Below are 21,715 nucleotides of genomic sequence, written 5' to 3'. Positions count from 1 at the left end.
AAAGTGAAAATAAACTCAGTTAAGGGCATAAAAACTACTGGGGAAAATTAATAACATATTTAGTCTAATATTTGCTTTTCATTCAAGTCAATACTGTCTCGAGTCAGAGTAATGGAAAAAAGCAGGTCTGAGAAATATCTTACGGTTGTAGTCAGTGGAAATTGCAACCGAACAAGCTTAAGAAGAATGTCAAAGATGACTGGAAATTCAAGCCCAGGTTGCTGTAGAACACTGCTTTCATTAAAATTACAAGGAAGGCATGAGGGGAAAAGGTTGATTTTGAAGTAACAAAGAAAAGTAAAATAATCTACTGCTCAGTCATTTTCTATAAAATAAAAGTTGTAGGTAAGATAGAAATCCACATTTTGGGGATTAGGTCAACATTTTGGTTTGTGTGTATGTGACTTTGAATTTTTATTTATTTTTGCTTTGTTTTATTGGCCAAGGAAGAATAATGCTATAAACAAATAATGAGTTAATATTGAAAGGAAATCAATGCCCTAAGTGAAGTTACAAGCATGATTCTTACTTCACATAACATGATGCCATGAAAAAAAAAAAAAAAAAACAAGACTGGAAAGCATCAAGAGTAACATTTTTTGTGAAGAGCCCAATTTTTATTTTTGTTTCATCTTATGGCAAGATTACATCAAATTCTTTATCAAACCTAAGGATTCAACAAGCCTTGTGGTTTAGACCCATAGTTTATTTTGTTATAAAGCCAATGCAAAAAACACACAGTTCATACAGTTTTTAAAGTTTTTTATTTTTCTTCCAAAACTTGAAACAGCAAATTGGGACTAACACTCTGTAACTGATATATCACATCTGTGTCTGTGCCTCTAGTAGCTATTTTACCTCTCCTTGGAACTGTGAGCCACAGAATGGATTTAGCAGGATAATCAGGGCAACAACAGTTTCAATGGTGACTCACGTTTCTTTTCTGTATTCTCTTTTTGGTCTCTTCTGCCTCTGAGGTCACAGTGATTCTCTCTAATCTCAGATTTGGGGGCAATGTGGGGGAAGCCCTGGCCATTGAAATCAGACCAGCTTAGGTAAAATCACAATCCAATCCCTAATTTGGTATTCTCATCCAGGCTACTTACGCTCTTTAAGTTTAATGTTTCATATTTGTAAATTGGATATTGTAGCCTCTTCCTTGCAGATTTGATGAGCAGTGTAACACTAGTGGTGAACACTATGGTCCCAAGAGGCAGTCACTGTGTTCTGCCACTTTACAGCTAGGTACCCTTGAGCAGGTTATCTCCTTTTCAATTTCCTCTATAAAATTGGTATAATAAAGGCATTAATCCTACTCCATATACAACATCTATTCACCTATGTTGGACCAGGCACTCTTCTAGACTCTCTAAAACATTGTAAGATTACGTAAGATAAAATACGCATGAGTGACCAGTTGTAATACTGTCCCTACATACCACCTCCCTTTCTTGTAAGATTTTCTCTCTCTCCTACCCTTGCTGAGCTCCCTGGAGGTGGAAAATACTTCTCTGCCCCATTGTTAGGCTCTGATCAATGGATAATGAACATGAACAGACACAATGAGATGTATACCATGTCCCAATAGAAATTTCAAATACACTTTTTTTCCCCATCCTCTATGAAATGTGTCAAATAGGGATTTGATCTTTTAGCCAGGGTCTCAGAGAGATAGGACCACATGAAACAGAGACACATAGCTAAGAGCTACATAAAATTACATAGAGCTATGATTAGGATCTATCTGTCTATCTATCTGTGTCTTTGCTCTTATTCTCTATGCCAACCCACACGCTTGAGAGCAAGAAATAAATGCAGTCATAAGCTACTGAGTCCTGGCTTTCAACAAAAGCTGACTGATATATAATATAGTCTCTGGCACATAGAAATATTTAATGTTTTAGCAATAATATTAAAACTAAACTAAAATACATAACAAGAGTACATAAAACATCTAAAATTACTGACATTCCTCTATCTACTTATCCATCCAACAAATATTTGTTGAGTACTAGTATGTGTCAGATACTGTTGTAGGTGTTGGAGATGAAATAATGAAGAGGTAATACACCTGCTCTCATGCAACTAACATCAATATGGGGGAAAATATAAATTTAACTATAAGGGTGTTATGTGTTATGGAGAAAAATAACACCAGGAATATAAATAGAAAATGCCAGATAAGAAACTGTGTGTGTGTGTGTGTGTGTCTGTGTGTGTGTTCAGAGGAGGTTTCCCTGAAGAAACTCTGGCAGAGACCAGAAGGAAGTAAGGGAGGGAGTAAGAGAGACATGTGTAGGAAACCTGTTCCAGGAACAGGGAAAAGTAGATGGAAAAGTCCCAACCATATGATACGGTTTGGCTGTGTCCCTACCCAAATCTCATCTTGAATTATAGCTCCCATAATTCCCACATGTCATGGGAGGACCCATTGAGAGGTAACTGAATCACCCTACACTGTTCTTATGAAGGTGAATAAGTCTTACAAGATTTGATGGTTTTATAAAGGGGAGTTCTCCTGCACACACTCTCTTTGCCTGCACCATGTAAGATGTGACTTTGCTCCTCCCTTCACCTTCTGCCATGATTGTGAGGCCTTCCTAGCCATGTAGAACTGAGTCAATTAAACCACCTTTCTTTATAAATTACCCAGTCACAGGTATGTCTTTATTAGCAGTGTGAGAATGGACTAATACACCATAAATTGGCTGCAGTACTTAAGAATTAGCTAAGAGGCCTTTGTAGTAGGGAAAAGTGAATGAGATATACACTGATGAAAGGTGAATCCAAGAGGTATAAGAGGTTATTCATTTATTCCTTGGAAGCTATCATTAGTTTGAGATTTGCTCTGAATGAGATAGAGTCATAGGAATTCTGACAATTGAATGACCTAATCTCATCTAAGTTTGAAAAGGAACATGTAGGCTGCTGTTTTCAGAATATAGTGCACAAGGGTAGGAGCAGAGAGATCATTTAAAAAGCAATTGCAATAATCCATGCATAGACACTGGTTGCTTGGACCAAGGGGGGAAGTGGTGAGGGCAATGAGGAGTGAATTCTAAACTGAGTTTGTTAATATAAATCAGATTTGTTAATATGGAATAAGCAGCTAGACATAAACTGTCATTTGCTGAGATAGGGAGGTATGCAGGAATGGCAAGATTGAGAGGCAACTGGTAATCAGGAATTCACTTTTAGACCTTGAGAGGTAAGGGTAAATTTGCTCAATTCTGCCTCTTGTTTTACTGGCCTTCAAGAGAAGGATTTGGCTGTCTCTAGAGTTCTATGAAAATCATAACACAGAGTGGTGACACCAACAGATCCTGTTAGGACGCTGAGTGGTGGGTAGGATCAGAGCTGTGTCACATAGCTACAACTGAAAATATTGGAATTGGCCCCATCCCCTGACTGACTCTGCCTGGGATGGAGCTGGTGCTCCGCTGACCAATGAGGCTAAGATGACAGAGCGGGGATGGATGTTAAGTTTTCAGCAATTGAGAATGTTGTTGGGATCCAGCCTCTGATCACTCCAGGGAGGAGATCATGTTCCCTCTTATCGTGCACTTTAAGAGTTCTCAGTCTGAGTGCCAAACTCCATTAGTTTAATACCCAGTCTTCTTAGATCACTATGTACTTCCCAGAATGGGTTTCTCCTCATAACACTATTCGAGGCCTGGGTTGTGTTTATTTTAGGTTATTTTCTATTATTATCTTTAAGATGCCTACTAGACATCCAAGTTAAGCTGTTGAGTAGGTAGTTAGTATATAAGTCTGGAGTTCAGGGGAAAGTTTGAAAGTGGATACATAAATCTGGAAAATATGTCATTTATGTCATTTTAATAGACATAAATCTGTAATATAGTGAGCAGATGGTTGACAACAATCCTTAGAAATATTTAAAGTGTTTCCAGAGAGTAAACTGAGAGGTTAATAAAGTATCCAATACGATGTAAATATAAGGCAAATGGTTGGGTTATTATAACTCCTTAAATATAATGGAATCACATTTTAAATTCAGACATGATTTTCTAGTACTTTGCATGTAATAAGACATAGACATACGTGATTCAAACAGCTTCACTATGTTTGACACTTTAAAACTAATTACTAGCAAGGATCTAAAAATATCTTTTCCAGAGTTAATAGATTTGAGAAAAAGAATAAAAGCAAGGTCATGTTGGAAATTTTGTAGAAATGAAATATTGATTTCCTTGGAAGTTTTCCAAGTAAACAGATTTAGAGATAACTCCAAAGTGAAATATTCTCCCTTACCAGGGTAGAGGGTGCAGTCCAGGAATGACAGATCATCAATCGCAATATCTCCAGTGAAGCCATCTCCCACTGAAGCCTCCACCAATATCTTAAATAAATAAATAAATAAATAAATAAATAAATCTGAAAAAAAAAGAAGAAGAAGAAGAAATGTGTTTATGTGGTAAGGGAAATTTATGGAATGGATGAAGAGGAATTTAGAATTTACCCAAATATAACCTTCCGTGCCATTAAAAAATTACTTTGCAGTAGTCTCCATAAGTGGTCATCTTGCCTTGAATAATTCTAGTAACAGAAACCTCCATACTTCACTGAGCCTGTTAGACTCATGGAGCTCATTGCCTTTCTGATGAGTTTCCATTTTTGAAATTTCAGCATATTAGATTGATATCCACTGCCCTACAACTTTCAGCCATTAGTTCTAGATTTGTGTAGTTTTCTTCTGGTCCTTTAAGTATTTGAAGGCAAATAATTGTCCCCTGATCCCCCTGGGTCATCTATTTCCCAAGTTAAACCTCTTCATCTTCCTAGAAACCCAATTTTACCAGAGTTACTTGCTAGGATATACATTTTTAAAAGCTTTAAAGGTTTCTCACATGACACTGATTCTGTAACACTTTATTAAATTGGCTAATCGTGATTAGATCTCCTTCAGGACTACATTAACCACAGTGAAGTCAGATGACATTTGTGCTGCTACAGGAGCTGCAGTTCCACCAAAACTTAGTAAAATACGAAATATCACATATAGACAAACCACTGTAGTATATGGTAGATTGTGATTACGGTTGAGATTTACTGTAATAGAATTAATCATGATGAATTATTTTAATACTTATGCAAATGCATTGCATGCTTACTAGGAATCCCAGCATAATTTAATAATAAAGAACTTCTAGCAAACTCAAACTTAGAAAAATACATTATGTTTTCCCATCATTATACGAACATATGTTTTCATTTCATTTTCCTCACAAATGTTATATGTGGGAGTTGCAGTTTTACTTTTCAAGCTCTATCCTTCATTCAAAGTTACCACATACATTATTTGTTGACATTCTCCTTGAGAAAGAAAGTTTTAAAAGGTCAAATTGCTGACCTCAAACCTCATAACACTTTCCCCAACTTTCTACTCTTTCTTGAGGTCTACCAGGATTTTCTCCCTGATTTGTCACTAAGGAAATTAATTAATTTGGGAAATCTTTCTGCATAGAACTAGTGGGCAAAGATAGTCCACCTAACATTATTTGAACAACATTTAATGGTGTTATACAGGAAGTGTCCTGCTGTTTTACAATGAGTCTCTCCAAACATAAAAATGCATCCTTTTTCCCACCATCATCATGAATGAAAGGCATTATAGGAAGAGAAAACAAAAATGTGTAAAGAATATTTAGTACAAAATCATACAATTAATTTCCATAAACCTAAACTAGCAGACAGAATTTGAAAGAACATACTACAGAAAAACATTTTCTGTTTTATTTTTAAAAATAGAGTTGGCTGAACAATTGGTGAAAAGGTACAAATACAAATTAATCACTAATAAATGTCCTGTACTGATACATGCAAATCCCACTGCAATACAACACAGAATATGCTTACAAATGGCTTAGAAGAAACAGCAAGATAAAGAAGAAACCAGGGTAAATAAAAATAAATACTACTGACTTGGTCTTACTCCTCATGATTATCATTACCTTATTAATAAGAAGGCATAGAAAATTGGTATTAACATCCCACTTCACAGAGAGTGAGGTTGTTGTAAATATAAGTAGCTGTAAACCAACTTTAGGGATATATACACATTCATAGCTCCATTCTGGTGTTCGGAGTCAATTGTTCCAAGATGTTTTTATTGTCTTTATATAGTCACAAATTAAATAATTGACTATCTATGAAAACTTCAGACAAAATTCTGTAACCCAGAGAGGGCCGTAACATGCTAGAGAATGTGATTTGCACAAGGCATTTTTCTTTTGGAATTTACTTGATGTTGCATGAGAAGTATTTTAATATTGTTCCTGTCTGCATTCAAAGCCAATGGGAGGACACAGAAACAATCCAAGACAGAAGACAGTTTTGTTTTGCTCTAATACACAACTTAATCATAATTTTTACCAAAATATCTTCAATTTGCTAACCCCTAAATGTTAGTATTCTTGAGAATTAATGAACAATAGTTACAATTTGAGATACCAAACTTGTCCATTTGTATGATAGTCTCAATCTCTTTTGAATATTTAAGAAAAGCATTTTTAAAAGACTTTTTGATAATAATCACACCTCAGGAAAAAGTTATGACTGTTAAAGTTTAACCCTACTTTAACCGTATATTTAATTTAGTCTTGCAAAAAAGCTTGGTAAATTATTCTAAAATACTAATCCTAAGAAAACGACCACAAGAAGTATAAACCCAAGTGCCTTTATTATGAAAATGTCACTTTCATTTATGATGTTTTTTTCCCCCAGAATGAATAGAAGATTATCAAAACACAAGCATTATACATTGTATGTAAGATAGTATTGCTATTCTGGAAATTAGGGAAGCCAAATTTTACTCCTAAGTCCCATCAGTACCTTATGGAGTGCCTCAAAGGACAACTGAAAATCCAGTTTAGTTTAAATGACCTGCCTTATCTGTACAGGTCAATTCTACTAATATTGGAACTATCATCGTCTTGGAAATGTTATGAAGTGAACCAGCTCATCCAAGTTGTTCTTTGCATGGGCTGCCACCTGCTCCAAGTAAAGACAGACTGGCCTTGCCAACCATGTAGGAACTTTGAGGTTTAAACATTAACAAGGCTCTAGCAACTTTCCTGAACTCATCCTTCTATATATTTAGGAAACTCTGAATGACTGACCAAAAATTTTAAATGATATGGAAACGATTGTCCTCACACACAAACACATGTTTTAGGCTCCATTAACTCATAAGAGAAACTGAATTAATTCAACCTGCTGCTTACTGTCCCTTTAGCCATCATGTATTTGTAAAATATTACACAATTCCAATACAACATATCAGTTTTTTTGTATGTTTTATAACTATAATGTATTTTCAGATACATTATAAATTTATAAATTTTAAACAAGAATTTCTGTCTCAAATATATTTTATATAAAGATACATTATATTTAAGGCAGAAATTCCAGTTTAAAATTTATAAAAAGCACATATTCTCTGTGTAGCAACTGGGACTCCAATGCATTCCTGATGAGAATCCTAAATGGCACAGCCATAATCATACAACTAATTTGGCAGGTTCTTATAAAATTAAACATACAGTTTCAAATGACATGGCAATGAACATGTAAGTATTTCTTTATTCAAGATAGATGAAGACATGTCTAAACAAGAACCCATTAATAAGGTTTATAAGGCTTTATTAATAATCTCCAAAAGCTCAAATCAATCCAAATATCTTCCACCTGGTAAGCAGACAAGCAAACTGCAGTACATTCATACAATAGAATACCACTCAGCAACAAAAAGGAACAGTGATGTATGCAACAACAGCTGTGAACCTCAAAAGCATTATAGTAAGTGAAAGAAGCCAGACTCAAAAGCCTGTATCATTTATCAACTGCTTTTATGCCGTTTTAGAAAAGTTAGAATTATTGGTGTATTAGACTACTCTCATGCTGGTATAAAGAACTGTCTGAGACTGGGTAATTTGCAAAGAAAAGAGGTTTAACTGACTCACAGTTCTGTAGGTGTGGGGAGGCCTCAAGAAACTTACAATCGTGACAGAAGGGGAAGATAACATGGTGACAGGAGAGAGAATGAGACCCAAGCAAAGGGTGAAACCCCTTATAAAACCATCAGATCTTGTGAGAATAGTATGGAGGAAACCACCCTCATATCTCCACCTGGTCCCACCCTTGACCCATGGTGATTATTACAATTCAAGGTGAGATTTGGATGGGGACACAGAGCCAAACCCTATCAATTAGGAAAGAAATCAGATTTGTGTTGAAAGAAGCTGCAGGTATAAAAGGAGGAGATTGACTATATCAGGAAATGGAAGATTTGGGGGAATGGAGGAGATATACTCTATTTTGGTTGTGGCGGTTGCTTACACAACTGTATACAGTTGACTCTTAAACAACATGAGTTTGAACTGCCTTGGTCCACTTATGTGTGGCTTATTTTAAACCACACACAATAAAAAATATTTGTGGCTGTGAAAGATGTGTATACAGAGGGCCAACACTTTGTTCCCAGTGCAGGACTTGAGTATGTACTGATTTAGTTATATGGGGGCAGTCCTGGAGCTGATCCTCTGAATCCCAAAAGACAACTGTACATTTGTTGAAATTCATAGAACTGCTCACCTAAACAGGATAAAATTGACCTTTAAATCATATCTCAATAAACAAATACAAAGCATTTATTCTATATCTATTGCCATAAGTCATCAATGTGTCTATTACTTTCACTTTTTTCTCAAATGCTAATTTAATGTGTGGCATGTTATAACAATAAATTACATCTAGTAATCTCAAGAATCTCAATCTATTCTTCAATTTGGCTATGAACAATCTTCTCTGGCTATCCACTTATAATTTCCTAGAGGAAAAATATTTACACTCTTTCTTATACTTCTTAATGACACCCACTTATTTTTCACTGGATTTTCCAATAATTAAAAATGCACAAACAGAATGAAAGGCATTACATGAAGCTCTCTTTTAGCCCATTTTAACACCTGACTAAGGTGTTAAGTAAACTCTTATAAACACATCCAGACAACTATCTAATATTTAACCACATAACCTACAATTCTTGGGAATTTTTAGAAAGTCACCTTAGAACTGCAAACTTTTTAGGTCAATACTGAGGGAAATATTTGCTGGATACAATTTATATTGTTTTTTAAATCATCTTTGCAATTGTTTACATAACCCTGAAACCAATCTCTATGAAATAAAACTCAGATTTGGCCTGACAAATTTTATGACTCTAACTCTGTGGCTGACTTATCACATACACAAGACTGCAGAATAATTGGAGTTTTTCAATTACTATAGTAGACATATGAAAACCATTTATCAGAAAACAAGAGCCATAAGTGCCATATTAAAACTGTGTGAGAAACTGGGCGCAGGAATGGATAATAATAATAACATTGTGGCAACAGTAGAGACAAAATAAAATGCTGGGATAGATAAGTAGTCAAGAACTATAAGAGGATTACTGACCGAAAAATATGATGTCTACCAAATCTATGTTCTTATTTTGGGAAACAAAATCATGACAAAATTTATGTTGATCTTTTGGCATTACATTGTATTTCTTCTTAGCTAACGTCTGGCTTATAGCTTGCTGAGAATTTTTGATTCAAAAAAGAAAAATGAGTGCCTACTTAGGCATTATGCCAAGTGATCCCATAGTTACCAGGAAGAAATAAATTCATCCCCATCCTGACTATCTCACCATTTACGACAGAGAAGACTAAATGGTGGCCCTTGGGCTGAACTCAGTCCATAACAGTTTAGCTTAACTCCATCAGTGTTCTTGAGTCAGACTGGTTGCCAATATTTTAAAAGTAGGGTATCTCACAAGAAGACATTGCTCCTCAGCTGCTGCAGACACTAGTCTACCCTATTATGCACCCACATCAAGGTTGTCAGTTGCCATTCATTATTTTAAACCTCACCTACTGTATTAGTTCATTTTCACATTGCTGTAAAGAACTGAGACTGGGTAATCTATAAAGAAAAGAGGTTTCATCAATTCACAGTTCCACAGGCTGTACAGGAAGCATGCCTTGGGAGGCCTCAGGAAACTTACAACCATGGCAGAAGGCAAAGGGAAGCCAGAATTTCCTACATGGCTGGAGTAGGAGGAAGAGAATGAAGGGGAAAGGGGGAAAGTGTGACACACTTTTAAATAACCAGATCTCATGAGAATTCCCTCATTATCATGAGAACAGTAAGGGGAAATCCCACCCCCATGATCCAATCACCTCCCACCAGTCCCACTCCCAACACTGGGGATTAAAAATCAACATGAGATTTAGGTGGGGACACAGAGCCAAATTGTATCACCTACTTTTTTCAATTAATGTCCCATGCCTGGTTCCCATTGGGTTTGCCAGTCCTTGTGCAGTTTAAGGCAGAAAGAATGAAGGGCCTGAGATTTTACCCTACTTGGAAGCTAATGAGTTAATCTGCCACTATTTTATTTATATATATATATTACAGAAAAGACGAGAAAAAGCAACAGCCAGAGAAGTACCTTCCATTTCCACAGGGCAACATGAGGAGGCCTGGATGTTTACCTGCATGTGACACAGTCACACCCATAGGAGAGGAATCCAAAATGAGGAGACTGTAGCTGGAATAGGCTGCTGGCAAGTCTGCCCATTCTCCCCTCCAGAGAAAGAGAGGTGGCAAGGAGAGCTTATTTTTACTCTGGAATGTAAGCAAATGTCTCAAGGTAAAGACCATTTAAATATGCCCTTTGCTCAAAGGCTGAACTGTGCCAAACAGAAGAAATCCACGGAGAATTATCTCCAAACAGCGCAGTTGGATGGTGCTACATGGTTGAAATATTTCATTTTTGGAAGCATTATGATCCCTTAATTGTCTTCTAATATATCTGCACATTGGAATGGTTAAATCAACTCAGCCTCCCTTCCCCTAATAAAATGTCTCATTTTATACTCTTCTGAAGGAAGGAGTCTCATTTGTTAGTGTCTTCCAGATTTGACCACCCACCTGTCGCTTGCCCACAAAATCTTTTCCCATCAAGGCCTCTGCTGTGTTGAGGGCAGAGAGTAAATAATAACAATATTAAAACAGAAATCAAAAAAGGTTTAAGAAATTGGGTCATTCAAAACCTCAGACATGTTTTTTTACTTACATAGAATTCTTTCTGCTAATCTTACTGAGTGAAAGAGAATCCACACATTGAGAGGGAGAAAGAGGGAGGATGTGGGGAGCTGATCTTTATTTGAAATGTAAACAAATGTCTTACATTACACATATCATCACACATATCATCTCTAAGTATTCAAGTCATATGAGATTAATTTGCTTTTTGCGGTTTTTAAAGGATTCACAAACCACAAAGTTCATTTCAGTTCGATTTTCCTCTGTGTGTTTTTAGGCGTACAAAAAAAAAAAAAAAAAAAAAAAAAAAGGCCAAAATTGGGTCATATTTCTGTTTTTGCCTCCAATACATAACAATGCCTTCCTGAAACCTGTCTAAGTGAATTTTAAGAAGAATAAATGTTGATCATCTTGAAATTAGTTTGCTACTTGAAACTCTGCACACTCATATGCTATTTTAAAATACCCTCAGAGAACCCATATACCCTGTAACCCACTTCGCATCTCATATATTATTTGAATGAGGACAAATCAGTTTCAGTTTTTCCAATCCTAAAAATTATATGGAACCTATTTGACTAAAGATTAGAAAGGATTTAATTTAAAAAGGTCCAGTTGATACTCAAGAAAAAGGTGAAGACGGTTCAGAGTTATTGATTAAAATTTTCAGTAAATGTTATTATTATTTTTAAATGACCTAATAAGATACAATAAGATTTTAACAGAATATAATGTAATACTGTCCAATCAATAGGCTCACACATGCCAAAATTAAATTCTTATTTAGGAAGCATAGTTTTAAAATTATTAAATGTTATTTTTTCCCATCAACAGACTAAATTTTTTATCTTCCATACCATTAAAAGTATTTTTAAAGAAAAGAGTTGAACTCTAATTTATTATTTTTAATATACGAGTATTTTTACAAAAATCATAAGCCTTTCATTCTCTTTGTAAAAGGAGACACCAAATCCCATTTTTACCGCTATTTTTATGTTTCTATGTAGCAGCTTAACACTGATGCAGACCTAAAGCAGAAATAAAAAAAAAAATGATAGATTTAAACCCTACTTAAACCTTAACTAACCCACATTTGTCTTTTGTTTTAGTTCAGTGTCCCATATGCCCACCCATTAGTTACTGTGAATTAGAAATTCTATCTGAAGTTCCAGGTTAGATGTTACTTCCTCAGAGAAGCCTTCCTTGACCACTCAAGGTGAGGTTTATTTTCTTTTTATTTTTACAAACTTCTCATAGTTTATAATCACGTAAGTATTTGTGCGTTTAGTGTTTGTCTTCCCTATGAGACTTTAAGGACAACCTCCAGGAGGGACACTGAAGGACACAAGGGCTGCAAACACAGCATCTAGCACAGTAACTAGCACATTATAAGCTCTCAATGTATTTTAAGGAAAAATGAAACTTCTCCTTTCAACTAAAACTGTTGGTGTTACACTTGGTGCCATGCCATATCCCACCTGTTTTACATAACATAAAACTATCGAAAAAACAAATATGTGCCAAAGACACTGATTACGTTAATATTTCACACTACTATCTAAACTGCCGACAAATCCTGCATCCTTTTGCTTTGAAACCGTGTCTTTCTCTTCCTTACACAGCCTAGTTCCTGAATTCCAATTCGACTTCTACCTACATTTATACAGTTTTGTCATGACCATCCTCCTTTTACCATTCCCCAACTTATGCCTTCATTTCCAAGTCCTTTCCTTCAATCTTCAGTTATTTATCAAGCATCACTTTCTATCTGGAGTAATATCAATGTCATTTGTTAGATGAATTAAAATATATATACATACATACATACATATGTGTGTGCATATGTTTTAATTTATATTATACAGAATTATATTTAATAATACATAATATATAATTCATATAAAATAATATATAATATAAATTAAAACATATATACACATATAAGATATACATGTATATGTTATATATCTGATATACATGTATATCATATATGTTATATATCTGATATACATGTATATCATATATGTTACATATCTGTATAATAGCTATTAGTTGTGGCCAGTCTTACAACATATTTTTTTAAATCTATAATTTTAATACTAAATGGGTCCATAGAGAACATTTAGAATCTAAAATTCTTATTTTACATTTGAATAAACGAGAACCACAAAATTTAAGTAACTCATCCATAGGCCCATAGAAAGACCATTGGTTAAATGATGTCCAAACAGTCAAAGAGTCCAATTCTTGACTGGTTTAAAAGGTCCAAATGATTCAAATTTTTACTTTCACTTTCTCTTTTACTAGGCTTCTTAGCTTTTTTTACTGATCACATAGTCACTAATAGGTATTAAATGACAGAGGAAGCTATACAAATAATACAAAACCAATTTAGACAGTTATTTATATTTAAATAACTATTCTTACTATAAAAATTTAACATCTACCAAGTGGTTAGCATTATAATAATAATATAACATTTTCTACATGTGTCACACTTTATTTTTTTTTTCATGGCACCTTAATATTCATTATGTAACTGACCTTGGACCCTTACAAGAGGAGCAAGTTCTGTAAAATAAATGTTTTTCCAAAATAAACACTTTTTTCAATTTAGATTTTAAAATCTCATTTTAGTGAAAATAATAACTGCTTTTGAAACTATCAGATTAAATTAAATTTGGCTTAAAGCTTCCTCCATACTTAGTACCTTAGTACTTTGAATCCCTACATAACAAACAGCAACCTAACTTATTATGTAAACAACCTGCAATTAACTAAGAGTATACTCTCATAGCCGAGTGTCAATCACAGCAGCCAAACTTCAGCACAAATGATTAGACCATGTCCATATAAAGCAAACGCCTTATCACACCATGCTCAAATAAGGCAAATGCTGAGCTCTAAGCAATCAAGCTGTTTGTGTATGTCACTTCTTTTTTCTGTCTACAAGTACTGCCTGCCCATGTTACTGGGTGGAGCTCTCTGAACTGCTCCTGGTTCTGAGTGCTGCCCAATTCATGAATCTTTCCTTCCTCAATTAAATTATGTTAAATTTAATGTGGGTAAAGTTTTTATTTTAACAAAAACCAATGCTGTTAATAATATTTTCTTCTTTAAAATTATAGTATTTCATTTGAAATGTAACTTTAAAGTTTTTTATTGTCAAGTTCTTGTCCACTTTGTAATTGCTCTTCAAATTTGACATCCTTGAAAATAAAAATATAATGTTAATGCTATCTTTTTTAATACTTACACATGGAAATGCTTTGGTGTCATCTAAGCCACTGATTCCCAAAATGGTATTTGAGGGTATGTTGAACATTAACCGTGACATCATGTGTACATTATAATGTAGTTCGGGAGTGGGGGAATTTAGCTCATCAAAGTCTATAATTTAACATACATTTCTCCTCACAATAAGGCTAATATATATAACAGACCTTACAAGACCAAAGAATCATAAGAACACAGGAATATTCATAAATGTTGCAAACCCTTTAACATAGAAACTAAACATCACTCCTTAACTACTTGAAAAAAATAGATAATTTTAATTCTAGAAATCTAGAGTAAAATATTTTTGGTGGTTTAGACCTTGCAACCCAAGTTATCCTTGAATATTTAAGAGATATTTCATTACTTATGTGATTTGAAGTAATTTAATTTTTCAACATGTTGAGGGTCATAAATTTCTTAAGGCTTTTTGTTTTTGTATTTCTTTTTCAGTTTCTGAAGATGTGGCAGTAGAACAACCAACTGCTCTTTCACATGAAAGCCCTTTGGCTTTTCTATTAAAAAAATTCCATTTGCAAGAACTTTCTGGATCTTCAGTTCATGAGATCCTAGGTACTTTGTAGACTAGCTATGCAAATTAACTATTTTTGATTATATATTTGGTCAAAGTTTTGCTAAACATCTTTCATCATAATTTCACTAAACTATGTTGCAGCCTTTCTCATTATACACATTTGTATAATGGGATTTTTGATGGCAGTAAGTCACACAACTAAGAAAAAAGAAACACACTGTTGTATAGAGCCACATATTCATATTAAGCTAAGTGATAGAGAGCATCTCTATACATCAAACTGATGAAATTGTCCATTAATGCTTTTCCCAAACTCATCAAGTATATATCTGTACATACAAAAATAAAAATTAAGTATTCAATTCTGAAACATTAGTATACTACTTTCCCTGAAAACTGGGAATTAGTTATGAAAACCATTCTCATTGCATTATCTGGCAGCTCAGCAGGATGGTCCTTTAGCTCAGTTACGCCTGGGGTAAATATTCAAGCAGTCACCTCAGCTTCATCTGTCACAAGATAAGCCTGATTTCTACTTTTTGTTCATGTACTCTGGGGTCCAGCCACTGCCCCAGGGTCCTATTTAAGAGGATGAGTTTGTCTCAAGCAGTGCCTCAAATCAGAAATCCGTTTAAAGCATTAGATCAGAAATTCCAGATCAAATTACATCCAGGCCTTTTCCCCTTCATGCCCAGGCATTTTACAGTAGAAGAAAATAAGCACTAGTGCCTCATGCCAGCCTCTTACAGTGTCTCCCCCTATATTCAGCTTGCATCTGGTCTTCAGTGGACAGTATCCCCAGAAAGTAACCATAAAACAAAATGCCAGTTACTTAATACAAAATGAAAATGTAACTCTACATGTGTCTGAATATTTATGCTAGCTGGTAATCAAAATATGGTTATCAGGAAAGGAAATCTACTTGAACAAAATCAAGGATAGAACTGTTTGCTAAGCAGATAAAACAGAGGGAAGGAGGTGTGGAATATTCTATAGAGATAGTAACAGCAAACTAATACAGTCAGTTTTCTGCCAGCTAGAAAGGGATAGTGCATTGACACCCTCTCCTTTCTACAGAACTAAAAGCACAGATAAAATCTTCACCATTAACAAAAGCTCTTATTAACTGTAAGACACACCATCATTTTTTGTGATTCAGCTACCTTCCACTGACTGCATTTAAGTTAGCATCTTTGTAATGCAATTCAAAGAGAGAATATAGGGTCCTTGATGCTATTTAGGAGATAAGCTAGAATGAATTGTCACATTTAAAATTCATCTCAAGAAATTTTTAAAATAAATTGTGACATTTAATCACATGGCACTTACTTTACACATCATTTAATCTAATGTTTCCCCAATTTGTCTTTCTTACCATCAGAACCACTACCAGCTTTTGCTAAAAATACAGATTCTTAGGATTCTCCTCTGTAGCTTTCAATATTGGTGCTTGTAGGGAATCTGCATTTTTGTATAAGACTTTAGGATTTTCTGATAATTAGGAAAATTTAAGAGCTAATAATCTAATCTAAGTTCTGTGTTAAAGAGGACAAGTGGATTCCCAGGGACATAAAGTCCTTTGCCTGATAACTGAGATATTTTATAATTTTTCACACACATGCAAATAAAAGTCCTATAAATATAAATTACTTGACCTAATAACTGAGATAAGAGTGAATCATCAATTCCTCTTAAATCAAATTTCTATCTATTCAACCACACAATGTGGAGAGAATACAGTATGCATACATTTATTTTATTGTTTACAAGAAAATTTTTGCTATGTTTTCCCTAGACTATTGAGGATTCATAGTTTGTACCTTGTAGCCTCCTGTAAAACCAGTTAAAGCCTACACAAAAAATTCATTTGTAATTTAGATGAGCTCTCTATTTCTACTTCCTAAGAATCTATTCTGCTTTCTCTAGTTCCTCACATTACCTAGATTATAGTTCAAAATAATGCTGCATCTCATTGTGAACTCTCAGTGTATAAGCTCATGTGGAATCTAGGACTTCTTCAATGACAACATTTCAACATTGAAACAAAATTAATACTACTGCAGTCTGAAAGTCACTCAATACACAATTTATTTGTACCTGCTTTTCATCCCTTGGATTCTAAGAGGTATGCTCCAGCAATGCTGCAAGCGCACTGACAGAGTTTATGAGTTACTGAAACATAATTTAACGTCATCTAAGATACTATTCTGACTTCTCTCTTGATGGTCTTAGTTCACCGCCACCTATGGGAGGTGCAGAGAAGCAACCACCTGACAAGGACGTCTGTATTTGCTCTTAATTTATACCCAAGGCTGGGATGTTTCATATGATAAAGAGACCAAATGCAGAATTAATCTATATTTGGTCTGGGAGTTGATCTCTGCAATAATCAAACCTCAAAGGCAACCTGAAATCTAAGCTACATATTAAATAGCTTGGTTTTTAAGTTGCATGTTGCATGTATGCTGGCTTCACAGAAAATGCAAGTAGCAATGACCATTTTTTTTTAATTCTTTTTTTATTATTATACTTTAAGTTCTAGGGTACATGTGCATAACATGCAGGTTTGTTACATATGTATACTTGTGCCATGTTGCTGTGCTGCACCCATCAACTCGTCAGCACCCATCAACTCGTCATTTACATCAGGTATAACTCCCAATGCAATCCCTCCCCCCTTCCCCCTGCCCATGATAGGCCCCGGTGTGTGATGTTCCCCTTCCCGAGTCCAGGTGATCTCATTGTTCAGTTCCCACCTATGAGTGAGAACATGCAGTGTTTGGTTTTCTGTTCTTGTGATAGTTTGCTAAGAATGATGGTTTCCAGCTGCATCCATGTCCTTACAAAGGACACAAACTCATCCTTTTTCATGGCTGCATAGTATTCCATGGTGTATATGTGCCACATTTTCTTAATCCAGTCTGTCACTGATGGACATTTGGGTTGATTCCAAGTCATTAACCCTGGAGCTCTCCTAGTTCTGAACCACATAGAAATCAAATCTTACCAGACTTTTTTTTTTCTTTTTTTTCTTTTTTTTCTTTTTTTTTTTTTGAAGCAGGGTCTGGCTCCGTTGCCCAGGCTGGAGTGCAGGGCATGATCTTGGCTCACTTACACCTCTGCCTCCTGGATTCAAGTCATCTTCCCACCTCAGCCTCTGGAGTAGCTGAGACCACAAGCATGTGCCACCATATCCAGCTAATATTTTTATTTTTGTACAAATGGGGTTTGTCATCTTTCCCATGCTGGTCTCAAACTCCCAGACTCAAGCAATCCACCTGCCTTGAATTCCCAAAGTACTGGGATTACAGGTGACAGCCACTGTGCCCAGCAACTAAACTTCCAAAAATGAATTTTACATAAAATTATCTAAGCATGCAAGGAAAGATAAGAAGCCTAAGGAACCAGTGAGTTGAAGAATAAATGCAGTTTAAATCATACATTAAACAGCATGATGTGATGTGGTAGGAATATCACTTTACATGCCTTAAAGTATGAGTAAAAGGTCTTTTCTTAGAAAATTGGATCTTAGTTTAGGATATCTTTAGATAGGAGTATGAAAAGCCGTATCATATTGATGATTAAAGTGCTTCCTTTGGCTAATTTTAAGGATAGGACATTTACTTTCATATAATTCATATGAATCTTAGAGTTAAAAATAAAACTTCCCTTCTCAAGTCCTTACTTTCATACTTTTTTTGCATTTCTTTCACTTTTGTGTTAATGGCCTGTGTCTTAACATATTCTATTAAGCCTTGTGAAAATACATACTTTGTTTTCAGCCTCTTCAGAGAACCATCACTCCACCTCCCAGGCTTCTGAAGAAGCAGACCCAAGCTTATTGTTATTACATATTTCTAAAACTAGGTGACCAAGAAAAATTGATACAATTCCGATCATACCTTTAAGTTAATAATCAGGTGTATTCTGTCCCCAGGGCAAGAGGTAAAGACCCAAGAGTGTTGGTTGTCTCATTGTGCAGCTGGATAAACAAATCTTAATGCTTGAAAATGTTCAATGGTTATTCTCACATTGATTGTTGATAACTATGTGTAACAACATGAAAAGAAAAAAAAATCAAAGAATTACATCTGAGGATAACATACAATCTCTAAGGGCAAGAACAGCACAAAAATTCTGCCTCAATTACTATTGAAATAATATATTTATCTTGTGAAGTCTACAGTGGCTGGTTGTAAAGATTAGGCATTAGCAAACTTTTATAAAGACTTTTTAATGAAAAAGTTATGAAGTACAGTTTTTAAAAGCTAAATACAGCCACACCAATTTTTCACATTCTCTGGGCTGCTTTAATGTTGCCATTAAAGAATTAATTTAGCTGTGACATAGATTCTATGTTCCATGGAGTCTACCATTCATAAAGATGTAATGTAAGGTAACAAAAATATAAATTTTGTGTGTAGAGGGGAGAAGTCAAGGGTATTTTTATGTGACAAAAGTTAAGTTGTTATCAGTTTAAAATAGTGTGTTATAAACATAGGACTTTGTACGTTAGCTTCACTAATGAGAAAGAAACAAATTACAGCAGATACACAAACAAAAATGGAAAAAGAAACAAAGTTTGCACCACAGAAAATCACCAAACTACAGAGGTAAACAATAAGAAAGGAAGACCTGAACAAGTAATCTAAAAAACAATTAATGAAATGGTAGAAGGAAGTCCTAATTTATCAAAAATAAACCTGAATATAAGTGGATTAAACTCTAATTAAAATATATAAATTGGATAAATGGATTCAGATAGCAAAACCCCCCTATATGCTGCCTACATGATACTTACCTCACTATTAAAGACAAATAGACGGAAAGTGAAGAGATGGTAAAATATATTTTACGCAAACAAATGAAAAGCAAGCAGGAGTAGCCACAGTCATGGCAGATTTTAAAAGGCTTTAAGTAAAAAACTATTTAAAAAAAAACAAAGAGTGTCACTGTATAATGATAAAGGGGCCAATTCAACAGGAGGACGTAACATATCTTAGGTGCAACTATATAGGTACCCAATACCAGAGCACCCAGATATATAAAGCAAATATTAGATTTAAAGGTAGAGATAGACTGCAATACAATATTAGTAGGAAACTTCAACACTCCACTTGAAAAATGGACAGATTATCAGAAGAGAAAATCAACCAAGAAATGACAGACTCAAACTATACCACAGACCAAATCGACCCAGCAGATAAAGAAGATCTCATCTGTTATGGTTTGGCTCTATATCCCCAACCAAATCTCATCTTGATTGCAGCTCCCATAATTCATACATGTTGTGGGAGGGAACCAGTGGGAGATAACTGAATCATGGGGGCAGCTTCGCCATACTATTCTTGTGGTAGTGAATACGTCTCATAAGATCTGATGGTTTTATAAGGGGGAACCCTTTTCACTCGGTTCTCATTTCTATTTTGTTTGCCACTATGTAAGACGTGTCTTTCACCTTCCACCATGATTGTGAGACCTCCCCAGTTACATGGAACTATGAGTCCACTAAACCTTTTTCTCTGTAAATTACCCAGTCTCGGGTATGTCTTTATCAGCAGTATGAAAACGGACTAGTACATCATCCAACAGCTGCAGAATACACATTATTCTCAATTGTACACCAAACGTTCTCCAGGACCAATCATATATTAGGGCACATAGTAAGTCTTAACAAATTTAAGAAGACAGATATCTTATGAAGTATCTTTTCTGACTACAATGATATAAAGTCAGAAATCAACAACAGGAAAGCCCTTGGAAATTTTATAAAAACATGGAAATGAAATAGCATGCACCCAAGAAACCAATGGGTCTAATTAAGACATTAATAGGAAAATTTCAAAAGTCACTGAGACAAGTAAGAATGAAAATCCATCATACCTAAACCTATGGAACATGGCAAAAGCAGTTCTAATAGAAAAGTGTGGTAGTAAAAGCGTACATCAAAAAAGAACAAAGATTTTCAAATTACACAGCAAAATTACACACTTCAAGTAACTAGAACATCAAGAACAAACTGAACCCAAACTTGGTAGAAGGAAGGAAATCATAAAGCTCACAGCAGATATAAATGAAACAGACACTAAAAAATATTTCAAAGACAAAAAAAAAAAGTGTAAAGGTAAAACTGACAAAACCTTTAGCTAAACTAAGACAAAAAGAGAGAAAATTCAAATAAATAAAAGATGAAAAAGGAGACATTACAACTGATACACTACAGAAATACAAGGGATTGAAAGATATTACTCTTAACTATATGCCAACAAATTTGATAATGTAGAATAAAATGAATAAATTTCTGCACACATACAACTACCAAGATTAAATTGTGAAGAAATAGAACATCTGAACACATCAATAATGAGTTTGGAAATTGAATCAGTAATAAAACATCTTCCATCAAAATAACCACCACCACCACCACCACCCAGGACCTGATGGCTTCACTGCTGAATTCTACCAAACAGTTGAATACCAGTTCTCCATAAATTTTTCCACAAAAGTAATAAGGAAGGAATACTACCATGCTCATTTTATAAGGCTCACAATACCCTGATTCTAAAACCAAAGACACACACAAAATGAAAATGATAGACCAATATTCCTGAAGAACATAGACACAAAAATTCTCGACCAGATAATAGTAAACTGACTTCAACAGCACACTAAAAAGATTATTCACTATGATCAAGTGGGATTCATCCCAGGGATGGAAGGGTGGTTTAATATGCACAAATCAGTAAATATGATACACCACCATAATAGAAAGAAAAACAAAAACAATGT

At 34.8% G+C, this 21,715-nt stretch overlaps 1 protein-coding gene across 1 annotated transcript in view; it reads right to left on the bottom strand.

Moving 5' to 3' along the window:
• Positions 1–21,715, bottom strand: part of MALRD1 (MAM and LDL receptor class A domain containing 1) — a 673,535-nt gene that overhangs the window by 458,020 nt on the left and 193,800 nt on the right. Inside the window, exon 20 of the mRNA XM_074000837.1 lies at positions 4,273–4,360. Coding sequence (XP_073856938.1) covers positions 4,273–4,360 — 88 coding nt within the window. The remainder of the gene's footprint in view (positions 1–4,272; positions 4,361–21,715) is intronic.

Source organism: Macaca fascicularis, chromosome 9 (genome assembly GCF_037993035.2).
Source record: "Macaca fascicularis isolate 582-1 chromosome 9, T2T-MFA8v1.1".
Classification (NCBI taxonomy): Eukaryota; Metazoa; Chordata; class Mammalia; order Primates; family Cercopithecidae; genus Macaca; species Macaca fascicularis.
This window is presented reverse-complemented; position numbering and strand designations above follow the sequence as displayed.